At 39.8% G+C, this 17,973-nt stretch overlaps 1 protein-coding gene across 6 annotated transcripts in view; it reads right to left on the bottom strand.

Moving 5' to 3' along the window:
• Nucleotides 1–3,026: 3,026 nt before the first annotated feature.
• The window catches only part of LOC133479224 (methyl-CpG-binding domain protein 5-like), a 36,785-nt gene continuing 21,838 nt past the window's right edge, over nt 3,027–17,973 (bottom strand). For 3 of the 6 annotated variants that reach the window (XM_061775881.1, XM_061775889.1, XM_061775915.1), the window contains 3 exons: nt 5,670–5,743; nt 5,490–5,568; nt 3,027–5,406 (listed from right to left, as the gene is read on the bottom strand). In XM_061775881.1, the coding sequence (XP_061631865.1) occupies nt 5,344–5,406; nt 5,490–5,568; nt 5,670–5,743 (216 nt within the window). In that variant the 3' untranslated portion in view covers nt 3,027–5,343. Of the gene's footprint in view, nt 5,407–5,489; nt 5,569–5,669; nt 5,744–8,381; nt 8,983–17,973 lie in introns of those variants that run through there. The other 3 variants (XM_061775898.1, XR_009788880.1, XR_009788885.1) reach the window with 3 other exon arrangements.

Genomic DNA, 17,973 nt, shown 5'->3' with positions numbered 1-17,973 from the left:
AATTTAGAAGGAAGCCATATCTCAACATTTCCGTACTATATTGTTCGCAGTCTTTGTTTTCCGGACTTCAAACTTATTTGATATATTCAGAAACAAGACACAAAAATGAGTTTGGTTGCACTTCAAATTAAAAATTGAATCCTGTGCTGTATTTCTTCATGAACATCTTAAAATTTAAATTGCTTCATTCACTTGCTCCATGTAATGCAGCCCTATGGGGGGCACAAGTCAGTACAAACTGTAGGCCGGTCCCAAGCCCGGATAAATGCAGAGGGTTGCGTCAGGAAGGGCATCCGGCTTAAAACTTTGCCAAACAAATATGAGCGTTGATCCAAAGAATTCCATACCGGCTCGGTTGTGGCCCGGGTTAACAACGTACGCCACCGGCGCCGTCAACATCCAGGGCGCCGTTGGAAATTCAGCTACTGTGGGTCGAAAGCACAGAACCTTGAACTGAATGTGGGGATTTTGAATGTTGGGACTATGACAGGAAAATATCGGGAGTTGGTTGACATGATGATTAGGAGAAAGGTTGATATATTGTGTGTCCAGGAGACCAGGTGGAAAGGCAGTAAGGCTAGAAGTTTCGGGGCAGGGTTTCAATTATTTTACCATGGTGTAGGTGGGACGAGAAATGGAGTAGGGGTGATTTTAAAGGAAGAGTTAGCTAAGAATGTCTTGGAGGTGAAAAGAGTGTCAGATCGAGTGATGAGGCTTAAACTTGAAATTGAGGGTGTTATGTATAATGTGATTAGTGGCTATGCCCCACAGGTAGGATGTGACCTAGAGGTGAAAGAGAAATTCTGGAAGGAGCTAGATGAAGTAGTTCTGAGCATCCCAGACAGAGAGAGAGTCGTAATTGGTGCAGATTGTAATGGACATGTTGGTGAAGGTAATAGGGGTGATGAAGAAGTGATGGGTAAATACGGCATCCAGGAAAGGAACCTGGAGGGACAGATGGTGGTAGACTTTGCAACAAGGATGCAAATGGCTGTAGTGAACACTTTTTTCCAGAAGAGGCACGAGCATAGGGTGACCTACAAGAGCAGAGGTAGAAGAAGCACGCAGGTGGATTACATCTTGTGCAGACGATGTAATCTGAAGGAGGTTACCAACTGTAAGGTAGTGGTAGGGGAGAGTGTCGCTAGACAGCATAGGATGGTGGTGTGTAAGATGACTCTGGTGGTGGGGAGGAAGATTAGGAAGACAAAGGCAGAGAAGAGAACCATGTGGTGGAAGCTGACACAGGACGAGTGTTGTGCAGCTTTTCGGGAAGAGGTGAGACAGGCTCTCGGTGGACGGGAGGAGCTCCCAGAAGACTGGACCACTGCAGCCAAGGTGATCAGAGAGGCAGGCAGGAGAGTACTTGGTGTATCTTCTGGCAGGAAAGGAGAGAAGGAGACTTGGTGGTGGAACCTCACAGTACAGGAAATCATACAAGGAAAAAGGTTAGCTAAGAAGAAGTGGGACACTGAGAGGACCGAGGAGAGGCGAAAGGAATACATTGAGATGCGACACAGGGCAAAGGCCAAACAAGAGGCATATGATGACATGTATGGCAGGTTGGACACTAAAGAAGGAGAAAAGGATCTATACAGGCTGGCCAGACAGAGGGATAGAGATGGGAAGGATGTGCAGCAGGTTAGGGTGATTAAGGATAGAGATGGAAATATGTTGACTGGTGCCAGCAGTGTGCTCGCTAGATGGAAAGAATACTTCGAGGAGTTGATGAATGAGGAAAATTAGAGAGTAGAAGAGGCAAGTGTGGTGGACCAGGAAGTGGCAATGATTAGTAAGGGGGAAGTTAGAAAGGCATTAAAAAGAATGAAAAATGGAAAGGCAGTTGGTCCTGATGACATTCCTGTGGAGGTATGGAAGCATCTAGGTGAGGTGGCTGTGGAGTTTTTGATCAGCTTGTTCAATAGAATTCTAGTGCGTGAGAAGATGGTGCCGATTTTTAAGAACAAAGATGATGTGCAGAGCTGTGGGAACTATAGAGGAATAAAGTTGATGAGTCACATAATGAAGTCATGGGAAAGAGTAGTGGAGGCTAGACTCAGGACAGAAGTGAGTATTTGCGAGCAACAGTATGGTTTCAGAGTTGGAGGTGGCGGAAATGAAGATGTTGAGGTTCACTTTTGGAGTGACCAGGTTGGATAAAATTAGAAATGAGCTGATCAGAGGGACAGCCAAGGTTTGATGTTTTGGAGACAAAGTTAGAGAGAGCAGACTTCGATGGTTTGGACACGTCCAGAGGAGAAATAGTGAGTATATTGGTAGAAGGATGATGAGGATGGAGCTACCAGGCAAGAAAGCTAGAGGAAGACCAAAGAGGTTGATGGATGTCATGAGGGAAGACATGATGGCAGTTGGTGTTCGAGAGGAGGATGCAGGAGATAGGCTTACATGGAAAAGGATGACGCGCTGCGGCGACCCCTAATGTGACAAGCCGAAAGAAAACAAGATTCACTCGCTCCATGTAAGTGCAGTGTAAAACAAACCTCTCTTGTGGAAACTAACAAAATTACAAGAAATTGCTCCCTTGGCCTATTAGAAAACATAAAAACATAAATTGTAAAAAAAAAAAAAAAAAAAATCTAAAAGTAAACCCCTTTTACCCAAACTGTATGATTCAATCCAGTAATTAACAAGAAATTAAAAATGCAGTTCTCATGATATGCTATGACGGTTGATGTAACCTTTTTTTCTTTTCTTTTATTCAAATACACACCACTGAACTGCATGCACCTTGTCACCATGTCCTCAAATACAGCAGTGCATAGTCGCTCCATTTTCCGGACACAAGAGGGAGCACAAAAACAAACGCCACCTTAAAGATGTTTCACTTGCATACCTTCAAATGTCCATCCATCAGTCCATTTTCTGTTGTGCTTTTGAGTAAGCCGTAGTACCACAGAGATGTTCCAAAGGAGCTTCATTTTCATACCTTGCAACTCAATACTGGAAGACATTAAGAGTCACCCACTCCAAGCGCAATACAGAGAGAAAAAAACAGGTTGTTCAAGTAAGAGTGACCAGTTTTTAATATCTTAAGACATCTGTGCAACATTGTTCCAAATGTTACATCACTGCATGATCTGTAATGTGTCTCAATATTTACAAAAATGCTGCATACATCAAACCATTAAAAAAAAAAAAAGTCTCAACAATATCAAAATAATGGACTCTTGACAAACTATACTGTATATCTAGGCCACATTAATGCAGAACAAACTGGAGCAATCAAGTGCACATCATACTTCACACATCTCATCTGTTAAGTATATATTAGTGAGGCAATATATACTCACAGGAAAAATAAAATACTGACAATGGGAGGTTGGAAGAGGATGATTCAAACCAAATCAAAGGACAAAAAGTAGTGATCAACACACACCTCCACACAACAGCTTTTGAGTTGGAGCACACATAAGGCTCCTGCATGTCAACACACACGGGAGACAGAATGAACTTTACCCAAAGAGTTTTGTGTTCACCGAGACACCTGGAGGATTTCCTCGACATCGATCACGGTGATGCACCTTAAAGCCGACACTTTGAGGACGTCCACTGGTCGGTGGGGATGCCACGTTTAGATTTAGCCACATGGCTGCAACCAAATGTTTTCAAGCTGCACAGGTTGCCTCATACGGTACAAGCGTGTGTTTGTTTGCAGTGATTCAGTCTGACCTTAAGGCTCCTCTGTAGTTTTGTTCCAGAAGGAACATAAACACCTTCGCTTGTTGGAGTGGAAGTCCTAGTGTGGAAGCATACACGTACACGACTTGGACAGGACAGGTCAAGTAATGTTGCTCTTTTCAGAGGTTTAACACTGAGGCAGTACCAGCAAAATGATATTCTTGAAATGTACGGAAACATGATGACTCTTGTGAGCATCTTCAATAGCAAGATGGTGGCATTGTTAGAGGCGAGCTTTTGATCTTCACTCATTGGTTTATTGCACTTGTTTCATTCTGTAGTGATTTCAGCTTGTTGGCCATAATGTGACTGAACAAGCCATGGCCTCTACTTGGTAGTGTAACACGACATTTATTACCAACATAGACAGCAACCGCCTTCTTTCTCACATAAGCATTTTCATAAATAAAACATTATGGAACAAAAACAAGAAGCCTTGCTGTCCAAGTGTCTTCTGTTAAGTTCACTTCTTAAATAAAACAGGGGACCTTAGGAATGAATACGTGAGCTATACTTCTGTTAAAACAAAACATACATATACACATATAAGGCTTGAGTTCTTAACTCTTGGTAGTGTTATTGCCATCTAGGATATTTGTAAAGCTTAAAATAAATATGAAGAACTGTACAGGAATAATTTACAACAAGCAAACTGGAGAAAACTAAACAAGGCCCCTAAATGTGTGAATATTTCACCCCTCGAGTGTTAATTTTGCTCATCGTTAATGTGAACTAAAAAAGGGGAAAAAATGACATTCGAATGACAATATTTCGGCCAAAACGAAACAATCCACAAAAAAAAGCAATTTGTACTTGAGAGAATCACTATGACCGCAAATATTTAACTTAAAACAAAATTTAAAATAATTCCCCATATTTTCAAAGGCAGGAAACTCAGGAAATGCAAGAAAGTTCACAATGATGATGACGATAATTCTGCTTTGTGACGATTTAGCAACATTCGTGCTTGCGGAAAGGCTGAACACTTTCTGCTGGTAAAGTTCATTCTGTATTTTTTTTTTTCGTGTACACTTTCAGGTATGAAGTAACAGAACTTTTTCGCGGCCGTTGTACAAAAACAAACTCAAAGCAACGGTCGTAGTTCTTGTCATATAAAAGCTGTTTTCGTATTTATCGCGTACGTGCGGTCTGATGCAAACGCACGTCTGAATAGAAACCAAGACATTGGTACACTTCTGCTTTGTTTTTGTACAACAAAAGATAAAATGTGCATTAGATACGCTTGTACATTACATTTTACAGTATTTACATACATTTCTTAATAATATGACATTTCAGGATTATCTATTTACATCATGAAAATGTATCAGAAATATTTGGACTGTCTATTTGTCTTAAATATGTAAGGTAATGCTCATAGCTTTTTTTTGTTGTCTTTTTAAGATCTTATCCTAGAAAAAAATAGTTACTTCAGTAAGCTGTAGACAAATTGGAACATTTTTGATGGTTCTTTCCATTTCTTTCTTCTTACTACAGTAAAAATGATCATTGGATGTTCCAGCACCTCAAAAGTCAAGTCTATGATGACGTCACGGAACAGCGAAGGAACACACAGCGTCAATGTGTAGCACCTGGGATAGCTCAGACGGCAGCGAGGAGGTGAGGAGGATGACACATTCATTGCTATCTGGAGATCTTCCTCCTCTTCGGCTTGGGCATCTTCACCTGTCGATCTCTTGACGGGATCTGATGACAGGGAGAAGAAGAATGTGACGGTGCACTAAGCAACACAAGAAAAAAAAAACCTATAGGTCGGCCACTGGACTCACCGTGCCCGATATTTTGTCCAGCTCGCTCATGGCCTCGTGGATAGCAGCTTCCAAGTGATTATTCAGTTTCCCCGGCCTGCTGAACAAACGGATAACATTGTTGACATTCAGCCAAGTCTGGTGGGATGTACTCCCGTTTGAGGTCGTGTGGTTGCGACAACCAATGACGAGTCTACTTACTTCAAGCCTCTTTTAGCAACTCGATCAAGTGCCTCCAAGTCGTGTGTTAAAGTTTTTAGCTTCTCTGGCTCTACCTGGGTGGACACAAGACGAAACTTCATTAACTGTTCATCCAACAGCTGTTCCTAATGATTATTTATCACAATAAATCAGATAATCTTAAATAGCAATACTAGCCATCTAGGATAAAAGACATCTCCTAAAAATTAATCACATCCACCATTTGTATAATCTGAATTGCATAACAGAAATTTGAACAGTATTTTACAAGTGGGAATGTGGCTGCGTTCAGAATTAACCAATCACATTAAAACTCATGTTGAATTGGCAGTCAGCACATACCCGCCACTATTTAGAAGGCCTCGGATTAAGCACAAATAAAGTTCAGATGCTCTAGTAGGCTTTTCCTGACATTTTTGTAGTCACATTTTAAAGCACATGTCATTGTCTGCAAAGAGCTTCCACAGCATGAGAGGGATCTGACTGTTCAAAGGTAATCAGCAAGGAGAAGGGTACAAAAGAATTTCCGAGGCTTTAAATATACCATGGAACACAGTAAACAGTCATCAAAAAGTGGAGAAAATAAAGCACAACAGTGACATTATCAAGTACTGGACAACTGGACGTCCATCCAAAATTAATAAAAAGACGAAAACTAGTCAGGGAGGCTGACTAACCCAACCATATTGAAGGAGCTGCAGGAATTTATGGCAATACACATACATATAACAGCCAAAATTCAACCTCACCCCAAAAATTTGTAACAATAAAAATAAAAAAAGGAATAAATAAGACAAAATATATTAAGCAAATAGAAATAATTTTTGTAAATCTAATTGACCTAAAACAGGACAATTTCAGTCTAATTTCATGTCAAGACGGGGAAAATCTGCTGTTCCTGCTGTGCGCGCCTTGGCCTCTTAGGGACAGTGTGGCGCGATGCATGCATAAAAAAATAAGACAAAGTATGGAGCTACACGTTTGCAGTAAACAAAAAACACAGTAAAACACTTGTTTTTCAAAGATTATGAAGAATATATGCCTGACTATTTTTACCCGTATGTATGTGTTACTATGGAGTTTGTGTATAAACATTCGTTATTTGAAGGTAAATCCCACCTGTGATCTAATGCATCAATGGGGGTTTCCATTGACTGTTAGCATTAAACTAAACACACAAAAAAGAATTACACCTGTTTTACATTTAAATACACATGATAGTTTTGGATATCGCCAGCTTAACTCGTTTAGTGCCAGCCGTTTTCAGAAAAGAAAACCCCTTGGGTCCCAGACGTTTTTGAGGATTTTGAGCGACTTTTAAAGGCTTACAGAATATTTTGTTCAATGATTATATTCATACCAAATCTACCAAATTAAAGGATGAGCTCTCTTCTTTCAGCAGAAAAAAAGCTAGATCCTGGCCTTTTCCATTCTTTAGTTATGTGGAGTGAAACAGGTAAATTTTACGTTTTTTGGTCACGTCTCACAGATTATGGAGATAATCAGCTTTTTGTGAAAAGCAACATTTATGCAACAGTAACTTTGACGCTTAAATATTTTTTTTGCTTTTTGTCACATTACGCGTTTTCATTGCATAATCCAGCTAAAACAACATTTAGCTTTTGATTGCAAAATAATCACATATTTAGCTATATAATGCGCTGTGAGTGACGCGAACTGACCGGATATCACATCAGTCATGACGCGTCATGTTTCCTGGCTGTTGACATGGCGACCGTGATCCTCATCATACAAGAGCTGAGACGATCTTTATGTCTCAAAAGTGTTCTCTGTCAATTGACTGTATGTTGTCGTACTAGAGCGGCTCCGACTACCGGAGACAAATTCCTTGTGTGTTTTTTGGACATACTTGGCAAATAAAGATGATTCTGATTCTGATTATAACACATTTCTGACACAAACACACCATTGTACCAACTATCACAATACATATTCTGTGAATCATTTACATATACATTTGTCTCTGAGTGCAAAAATACTCCAGCTCGTCTGACTTCCAACCTGTCTGCGCCGCTCATTAGTGCATGTCAGGCTATAAGGCTGTTTCAAATCTAAAAATGGTGCATCGCTGCCCTCTGCTGGCGGTTTCGCTATTAGTAGGCTGTTGAATGTGTCCTCCACCACTTCCCGTGAAGAAACATGAACTACGTATTAATACGTGCTCGGCACCCAATAGATGGGTTTAAAACTACGTATTAATACGTGTTAGGCACTAAATGAGTTAACTCATTCACTGCCAGCCTTCCCAGTTAACATGGATATTTGACTTCTAAAGCCGTCAATGGCAGTGAATGTGTTTGAACAGTATTACACTTGGTGTGTCATTAAACGGTTTAAAGAACATTGGCAGAGATTGTGTTTGTGTGTGTGTCACGCACGTGCACACACAACCATAAGAGTCTGCGTGTCACTTTCAGTCACTTATGTACTAAAAATACCCTAATACGTTACATGGTCTCGTGCTGGACCACCTCAAGAGTGTCACAGGTCCCCTGCTGGACGCCCTGCAGTTTGCCTACCAAGCGAACAGGTCTGCGGATGATGCAGTCAACATGGGACTGCACTTCATCCTAGAACACCTCGACAGTGCAGGGACCTACGTGAGGATCCTGTTCGTGAACTTCAGCTCAGCGTTCAACACCATCAACCCTGAACTCCTTTCATCCAAGCTTCTCCAGCTCAGCGTCTCACCTGCCATCTGCCAGTGGATTTACAGCTTTCTGACGGGCAGGACACAGCAGATCAGGCTGGGGGAGGCCACCTCATCCACACGCAGCATCAGCACTGGGGCGCCCCAAGGTTGTGTCCTCGCTCCGCTGCTCTTCTCTCTACACGAACGACTGCACCTCAGCGAACCCGACTGTCAAACTCCTGAAGTTTGCAGATGACACCACTGTCATCGGCCTCATCAAGGACGGTGACGAGTCTGCATATCGACAGGAAGTGGAGCGGCTGGAGCTGTGGTGCGGCCGACACAACCTGGAGCTGAACACGCTCAAGACTGTAGAGATGATCGTGGACTTCAGGAGGCATCCATCGCCACAGCTGCCCCTCACGTTGTCCAGCTGCCTTGTGTCAACCATCGAGACCTTCAAGTTCCTGGGAATTACAATCTCTCAGGACCTGAAGTGGGCGACTAACATCAACTCCGTCCTCAAAAAGGCCCAGCAGAGGATGTACTTCCTGCGGCTTCTGAGAAAGCAAGGCCTGCCACCGGAGCTGCTGAGACAGTTCTACAGAGCGGTAGTCGAATCAGTCCTGTGTTCTTCCATCACAGTCTGGTTTGGTGCTCCTACAAAAAAGGACAAAACTCCAACTGCAACGGACAATCAAAACTGCTGAAAGGATTGTCGGTACCCCCCTACCCACCATTGAGGACTTACACGCTGCCAGAACTAAGACAAGGGCGTGCAAAATCCTCTCGGACCCTCCGCACCCCGGTCACCAGCTCTTCCAGCTACTTCCCTCAGGTAGGCGCTACCGATCAATGCAAACTAGAACTAGTAGACATTCCAACAGCTTCTTCCCTCTTGCGATCAACTTCTTAAACACCTAACCTATAATTCCATTACAACAAGCTGGCAATTTTTTTGACTTGAGTTCGTTGTCACATTTCTGTGGGGCCAATTATGTATTACTCGTGCACTCACTGTAGTTGTCTCGCCATGCTGCACTATTTGCATATACTGGCCACTCATGCCAGAGTAGCATCTGCTCCATTGCACACTGTTTGAGGAGTATCTGTAACATTTGCACAACCAACATTGTCCCAGATTATCGCACTACTCGTCACTTTAAACCGCATACACTCCTTGAAGTCTCAGCACCCCTTGCACAATGGTCATTGCACCGGTCTATTGCAATATTAGTCATTCGAACTGCTCTAAGTGCTAGAGGACTCTGCATCTTTTTGCACAATTGTTTTTTGTCAATGTCTCTGTCTCCAAAGTGTTCTGTAAATTGACTGTCTGTTGTACTAGAGCGGCTCCAACTACCGGAGACAAATTCCTTGTGTGTTTTGGACATACTTGGCAAATAAAGATGATTCTGATTCGGATTTAATATAAAACGAAACTATTACTGTTCCATTCGGCAATATTTTTGTACCTTTGGATTTTGTCACTTTGTGACATTTAAAATGTTAGAAAACGTATAAAACTTATCTTTTCCCACCCGATCTCGATCAGCTGAAAATCACGTGATTGAAAATCGGGGTCGATCGGATCGGGACATCCCTAGTACAAACACAACACTGTTTATCACCAAGAGAACGCCATACTTTGTACAGTGAAGCATGGTGGTGGTAGCGTCATGCTTTGGGGCTTTTCTTCAAATGGAACTGGAGCTTTAGTCTAGGTGGCGGGAATTACTAACAGTTCTAAATACCTGTCACTGTTAGCAAGAAAAAACCTTCAGGCTTCTAATAAGAAGCTAAAGATGAAGAGGAACTTTAGCTCTCAGCATGACAAATGACCCAAAGTACATAGCCATATAAACAAAAGTATGGCTTCACCAGAGGAAGAATAACTCATTTAGTGCCTCGTACTTAATACGTTTTTTAGAATTGAACATTCAGTGGCAACAATGTATTTATATGTCTTTTACTTTTTTTCACAGGGAGGGCAGCGGGAGAGTCTGATGCTTCACTCCTATCATTGTCATGCTAGAAGACAATGTTAATGAGGCAGAATCACCAGCAGATGGGAGCAACGCACCATTTTAGAATCAAGATCAGTCACACATTTCAATGTGTGAGGAGGAGGAAATGGTGGCGGTCACAGGCTGCAAATAAGACTAGTTGAAGCATTTTAGACTCAAAGAGACAATGTATACAGTATGAGTTGTGGTAGTTGGCAGAAGCATGTTTGTGTCATGAATGTGACAAAATACGACAGAGATCTTGGATGTATGACGCGGACCACGTTTGCTATATACGGAGCTCCTCTAAACAATACGTGTCCATGACTGACGTGACATCCGGTGAGTAGTGTCACTTGGCGCGTGCATATCAGTAAATACATTTTGGTATCAAAAGCCATTCCTAAATTTTGTTTTAGCTGGTTCATGGAATAAAACTACTGTTCAGATGTTAGGAGTGTCACAAAAGCAAAAACTAATTGCATAAAAGTCTTAGTATTTTCCATATTGTTTTGTAAAAAAAAAATAATAATAATAAAATAAAATAAATTCCTCTGGTTTCTGGGAAAAAACATCTGAATTTAGTAAAACCTACCAACATTCTACTGCTGAAAATAGTCTTTGGCTACTAAGCTACGGAAAAAGGGAGAAACTTTTTTTTTCCTGGTGAAAGAAGGGAGTCCTTTCCTTCATTTGGTAGATTCGGTGCATAAATAATCGTAGAACACAATGGGAGCGTTTGCTGTCGTCACCGAATGGTCACATGTCGTGTCAGTTGGCAAAAAGCGGACTAAGTCAACGGCCAGTTATTAAGACTTATTTTCATTAATTAATAAATGGTAGTGTTGTGTTGCGTTATGGGCTGTATATACAGATTTGATCACAATGATTCTAAGAGCTTTTACGGCATCCGAATGAAACCTGAACCTCATTTAAAGCTTCACAGGCAGCTATTACGTGAAGAGGAACCTACACTGACCGATCATGTTTGCTTTCTGCACTTTATATAATAGTAAGAAACTTAACTTTATTTTAACTTGCTTGGCAATATAATATTACAATATTAAATATCACATTGTTTATATTTAAAGTTTTTATTTTCATATTTTGCACAAGAGCAATGACCAGCTAATAACTTGCAACTTACTCTTAAATATTTGACGCCTGCTTTACTTTTGGTTATATGTTACCTTTTATAGTAGGCCTACTATCGTATACAAATTACAAAAGGGATATGAGTCTTGTACTTTAACCAAATATGCTACGTATTGAGACCTTTTGCCGTCTGAACATTTTCCAGTCAACAACTGAATGATTAACACTTACATTGTCTAAAATGGCTTTCACTCTAGGGGCTGTCTTTTCTGATAATGGCTGGCAATGAATGAGTTAAGGATTTGGAATGGGCCAGCCAGAGTCCAGACCTGAATCCGATCAATCTGTGGGTGATCTCAACAGGGCTGTGCAAGGGCAATCCCCTTGCGAGCTGACAGATTTGTAGCATTTTTTGCAAGAATGGGGAGAAAAAATAAATAAATCACCACATCAAGATGTGCCGCACTGATCGACTCCTACCAAAAAGACTGAGAAAAGTGATAAAAGTCAAAGGTGCTGCAACAAAGTATAAATTTTGAGAGGGGGCATATTTATGCAACCTGTAACATTTTTTAAAATTTTCCCCTTAAAACGATTTCAGTTTGTTTTTCAACCGAGTACTACAAGGTATATGGTTGCATTAAAGGTGGTAGTTATCTTGGTCTCATTTTTACATCACAAAAACCTGCCACTTGAACAGGGGTGTGTAGACTTTTTATATCAACTGTATATACATTTATAAACACGGCTTCAAAATTATTTTGCAAATATGCTCCTGATTTTCCTAAATTTTCAACACAAATGACAATACAATTCAGCATAAGTAATCAACCGTTAAGAGTATAATTTGAATGTTTCTTTAAAAAAATAATAATAAATTGCACTCTCAAATTAATATAAATTTTAATATAGAACTGAAAACAGTAATTTGTGGAATTAACTGAAATAAGGTATTTCAAACTGAAACATCTTAGTGGTTGTTACATTTTAAAATATGACTCCTTATTTGATAGCATCTTCACAATTCTTGCACACATTGGACTTTTGAGTTTTTGGAGAGATTCTGCTTGAATTTGTTTGCAGGATGTCCGAATAGCCTCCCAGAGCTGCTGTTTGGATGTGAACTGCCTCCCACCCTCACAAATCTTCTCCGTAGGGTTAAAGCCAGGGAAGGAGGGGGGCCACACATGAGTTTCTCTCCTTTTATGCACATAGCAGCAAATGATGCAGAGGTATTTCTTGCAGGATGAGATGGTGCATTGTCATGTTTAATGATGATTTTGTCACGCAAGCATGGTTTCTTTTTGAACCATGGAAGAAAGTGGTCAGTCAGAAACACCACATACTGTTAAGGTCATTTTAACACCTTCAGGTATCCTACAGGGGCCGACCCGTTCTCTCCCCCTCGAATCTGACTCAAAACATTACTTCGCTGCCACCTTGCTGATATCGCAACCTTGTTGGAGCATGGTGTCCCTCCATTACTCCATACATCTGAACAAGAACCCTATGGTCACTAAGGCGGAGCTACAGTGTTCCCTTGCTGAGATAGGAGAACCATCCAGAAGGTCAACCATTGCTAATGGACTCGACAAATCAGGGCTTTATGGTAGTGGCCAGACGGAAGTCACTTCTCACTAAAAGACACATGGCAGCCCGCTTGGAGTTTGCCAAAAGCCACCTTAAGGATTCTCAGACAGAGAGAAACAAAATTCTCTGGTATGATGAAACCAAAATAGAAAATTTTTGGCCTGAATTGCAATCGTCATATCTGGAGAAGAAGAGGTACTGCTCATCACCTGGCTAACACCATCCCTAGTGTGAAGCATGGTGGTGGCAGCAGCACACTGTAGGGCTGTTTTTCTGCTGCAGCAACTGGACGACAATTCCGCACAGAGGGTAAGATGACAGCTTCCAAATATGGAGAAATTCTTGAAGAGAACTGGCTCCAGAGTGCTCTCGAAATCAGACTAGTGTGTCGATTCACCTTCAAAAACGCCAATGATCCAAAGCACACAGCCAAGATAAAGGAGTGGCTTCAAGAGCAGCCTGTGAATGTCCTTGAGTGGCCCAGCCAGAGCCGGGAATTGAATCCAATCGAACATCTCTGGAAAGACCTAAAAACGGCTGTCCACCGACGCTGCTCATTCAACCTGACTGACCTTGAGAGGATCTGTGGAGAAGAATGGGAGAAAATGCCCCAAAACAGGTGTGCCAAGCTCATACAGAAAAATTTTATGTAGATTTTTTTAAAACTATAAAATCAGCTTTAGAAAAAAATCTGTAACATAGCAAAATGTGGAAAAAGTGAAGGGGTGTGAATACTTTCTGGTGGCACTGTAAAAGGAGAGAAACTCATGGTGTGACTCCTATCCTTCCTTCATCTCAACCCGGTTGAGAACCTTTGGAGCATCCTTAACCAAAAGATCTATGAGGGTGGGAGGAAGTTCACATCCAAACAGCAGGCTCTTGGAGGCTATTCTGACATCCTTCAAAGAAATTCAGGCAGAAACTCTCCAAAATTCAAATTCTCAAAATTATCCAATGGATTTAACAAATGTGAAGCTGCTATTAAGGAGTCCTATGTTAAAATGTAACTTGACCTGTGAAGATGTTTTTAATTGAAATTGCTTTTGAGTTCAGTAAATGAGACCTTCTAATGCTGCAAATTAAAAATATTTTCTGTTCTTTGCAACTTACTAAAATTATACTACTATAAAACATTTTGAAACTCTGTTGTGCATAATCTTTTGGAAGAGTGCGATTTAAGTTAATTTGAATTTGCATTGACGACAGGCACATCTCAATACATGTGTGAAAAGCTTAATTTTCTTAGAAAGTTCAATTCAAAAAGTGAAACTCATAGAAACAAATATTTTCCGATATATATATATGTATACATACACACACATATATATATATGTCATTTTTTATTGTATATATATATATATATATATATATATGTATATATATACATACACACACACACACACACACACACACACACACACATATATACAACCCCAATTGCAATGAAGTTGGGACGTTGTGTTAAATAAAAACTGAATACAATGATTTGCAAATCATGTTCAACCTATATTTAATTGAATACACTACATAGAGAAGATATTTAATGTTCAAACTGTTAAACTTTATAATTTTTAACAAATAATCATTAACTTTGAAATTTATGGCTGCAACACGTTCCAAAAAAGCTGAGACAGGGTCTTGTTTACCACTGTGTTACATCACCTTTTCTTTTACAACATTCAATAAACATTTGGGAACTGAGGACACTAATTGTTGAAGCTTTGCAGGTGGAATTCTTTCCCATTCTTGCTTGATGTACAGCTAAAGCTGTTCAACAGTCCGGGGTCTCCGTTGTTGTATTTTACGCTTGATAATGCGTCACACATTTTGAATGGGAGACAAGTCTGGACTGCAGGCACCCCAGTCGAGAACCCGGACTCTTTTACTACGAAGCCACGCTGTTGTAACACGTGCAGAATGTGGTTTGGCATTGTCTTGCTGAAATGAGCAGGGGTGTCCATGAAAAAGACATTGCTTGGTTGGAAGCATACGTTTCTCCAAAACGTGATTTACCTGTATGTACCGTTCAGCATTAATGGTGCCTTCAAAGATGTGTAAGTTACCCAAGCCATTGGCACTAACACAGCCCCATAGATGCTGACTTTTGAACTTTGTGTCCATAACAGTCCGGATTGTTCTTTTCCATTGGTTTTCTGAAGTGTTCCTGAGCCCATGTGGTGGATATGCTTTACACATTGATGTCGGTTTTTGATGCAGTGCTGTCTGAGGGATCGAAGGTCACGGGCATTCAATGTTGGTTTCCGGCCTTGCCGCTTACATGTAGTGATTTCTCCAGATTCTCTGAACCTTTTCATATTATGGACCATAGATGATGACATCTCTAAATTCCTTGCAATTGTACGTTGAGGAACATTGTCCCTAAACTGTTTGACTATTTTCTCACGCACTTGTTCAAAAAGAGGTGAACCTCGCCCCATCTTTGCTTGTGAATGACTGAGCAATTCAGGGAAGCTCCTTTTATACCCAATCATGGCACCACCTGTTCCCAATTACCCTGTTCACCTGCGGGATGTTCCAAACAGGTGTTTGATGAGCATTCCTCAACTTTCTCAGTATTTTTTGCCACCTGTCCCAGCTTTTTTTGAACGTGTTGCAGCCATAAAATTCTAAGTTAATGATTATTTGCTAGAAACAATAAAGTTTATCAGTTTGAACATTACATATCTTGTCTTTCTAGTGTGTTCAATTAAATATAGGTTTAAAATGATTTGCAAATCACTGTATTCTGTATTTATTTATGTTTAACACAATGTCCCAACTTCATTGGAATTGGGGTTGTATAAAAGTGTCAATTTCATATATATATATATATATATATATATATATATATATATATGTACACACACACACACACACACACACAACCCCAATTCCAATGAAGTTGGGAATTTGTGTTAAACAAATAAAAACAGAACACAATGATTTGCAAATCATGTTCAACCATGAGAAAATAGTCGAACAGTTTAAGGACAATGTTCCTCAACGTACAATTGCAAGGAATTTATGGATTTAATCATCTATGGTCTATAATATCATGAAAAGGTTCGGAGAATCTGGAGAATCACTGCATGTAAGCGGCAAGGCCGAAAACCAACATTGAATGCCCGTGACCTTCGATCCCTCAGGCGGCACTGCATCAAAAACTGACATCAATGTGTAAAGGATATCACCATGTGGGCTCAGGAACACTTCAGAAAACCAATGTCAGTAAATAGAGTTTGGCGCAACATCCGTATGTGCAACTTGAAACTCTACTATGCAAAGCAAAAGTCATTTATCAACAACACCTGGAAACGCCGCCGGCTTCTCTGGGCCCGAGCTCATCTAAGATGGACTGATGCAAAGTGTAAAAGTGTTCTGTGGTCCAACGAGTCCACATTTCAAATTGTTTTTGGAAATCTGTGACGGTATGGGGCTGTGTTAGTGCCAATGGCATGGGTAACTTACACATCTGTGAAGGCACCATTAATGCTGAAAGGTACATGCTGCCATCCAAGCAACGTCTTTTTCATGGACACCCCTGCTTATTTCAGCAAGACAATGCCAAACCACATTCTGCACGTTACAACAGCGTGGCTTCGTAGTAAAAGAGTGCGGGTACTAGACTGGCCTGCCTGCAGTCCAGAACTCTCTCCCATTGAAAATGTGTGGCGCATTATGAAGCGTAAAATACGATAACGGAGACCCCGGACTGTTGAACAGCTGAAGCTGTACATCAAGCAAGAATGGGAAAGAATTCCACCTACAAAGCTTCAACAATTAGTGTCCTCAGTTCCCAAACATTTATTGAATGTTGTTAAAAGAAAATGTGATGTAACACAGTGGTAAACATGACCCTGTCCCAGCTTTTTTGGAACGTGTTGCAGCCATAAAATTCTAAGTTAATGATTATTTGCTAAAAAGAATAAAGTTTATCACTTTGAACATTAAATATCTTGTCTTTGTAGTGTATTCAATTAAATATAGGTTGAACATGATTTGCAAATCATTGTATTGTTTTTATTTATGTTTAACACGTCCCAACTTCATTGGAATTGGGGTTGTGTATATATATATATAAATATATAAATATAAATATATATATATATAAATATAAATAAATATAAATATATATATATATAAATACATTATATAAATATATATATATATATAAATATATATATATATATACACGCATATATATATATATATATATATATATATATACACGCACATATATATATATATATATACACGCATATATATATATATATACACGCATATATATATATATATATATATATATATACACGCATATATATATATATATACACACACACATACATACATATATACACACACACACACACACACACACAGATACCCATACACATGCACATATATGCATATATATACATATATATACACACACATAATTTGATGACTATAGCTTACAGTAAACAAAAACCCAAAATTCATCGTCTCTAGAAACTAGAATATAAAGTAACAAACCAAGAAACAATGACAATGTTTTTTAATGTGGAAATTAGACAATAATTTGCCCTCTGAAAAGTGTTTCATCAATATATAATGTATGAGTACTGAAATAAATTGACTTTTCAACCATATTCTAATTGATTGAGATGTACCTGTATTGAGGAAACAGAAAAATATTTGCATAATAATTTGACAGTGTTGATGTTAGTGGAACACACTTTGGCAGCTTGACAGCTGATTACCTTTCTTTGAAATGAAATGTTCTCCGTCATACACCAAACATTATGCTGTTTATCTGTTTATTGTGTTTTGAATAGCTGAGAAGCTTTGTTTATTTGTTGTGCATTTATTAACCACGCAATGGATAAAATAGTTTACTGACGCGACCCCCTGTCTGAACATGTAAAGAACAGAAGCAATGATTTGTGAAACCTGGTTTTGTTTGTTTCCATATTAAGGACGA

The sequence above is a fragment of the Phyllopteryx taeniolatus genome, chromosome 1, assembly GCF_024500385.1.
Source record: "Phyllopteryx taeniolatus isolate TA_2022b chromosome 1, UOR_Ptae_1.2, whole genome shotgun sequence".
NCBI lineage: Eukaryota > Metazoa > Chordata > Actinopteri > Syngnathiformes > Syngnathidae > Phyllopteryx > Phyllopteryx taeniolatus.
Note: the sequence above shows the minus strand (reverse complement) of the source record. Positions and strands in the feature narration are given on the sequence as shown.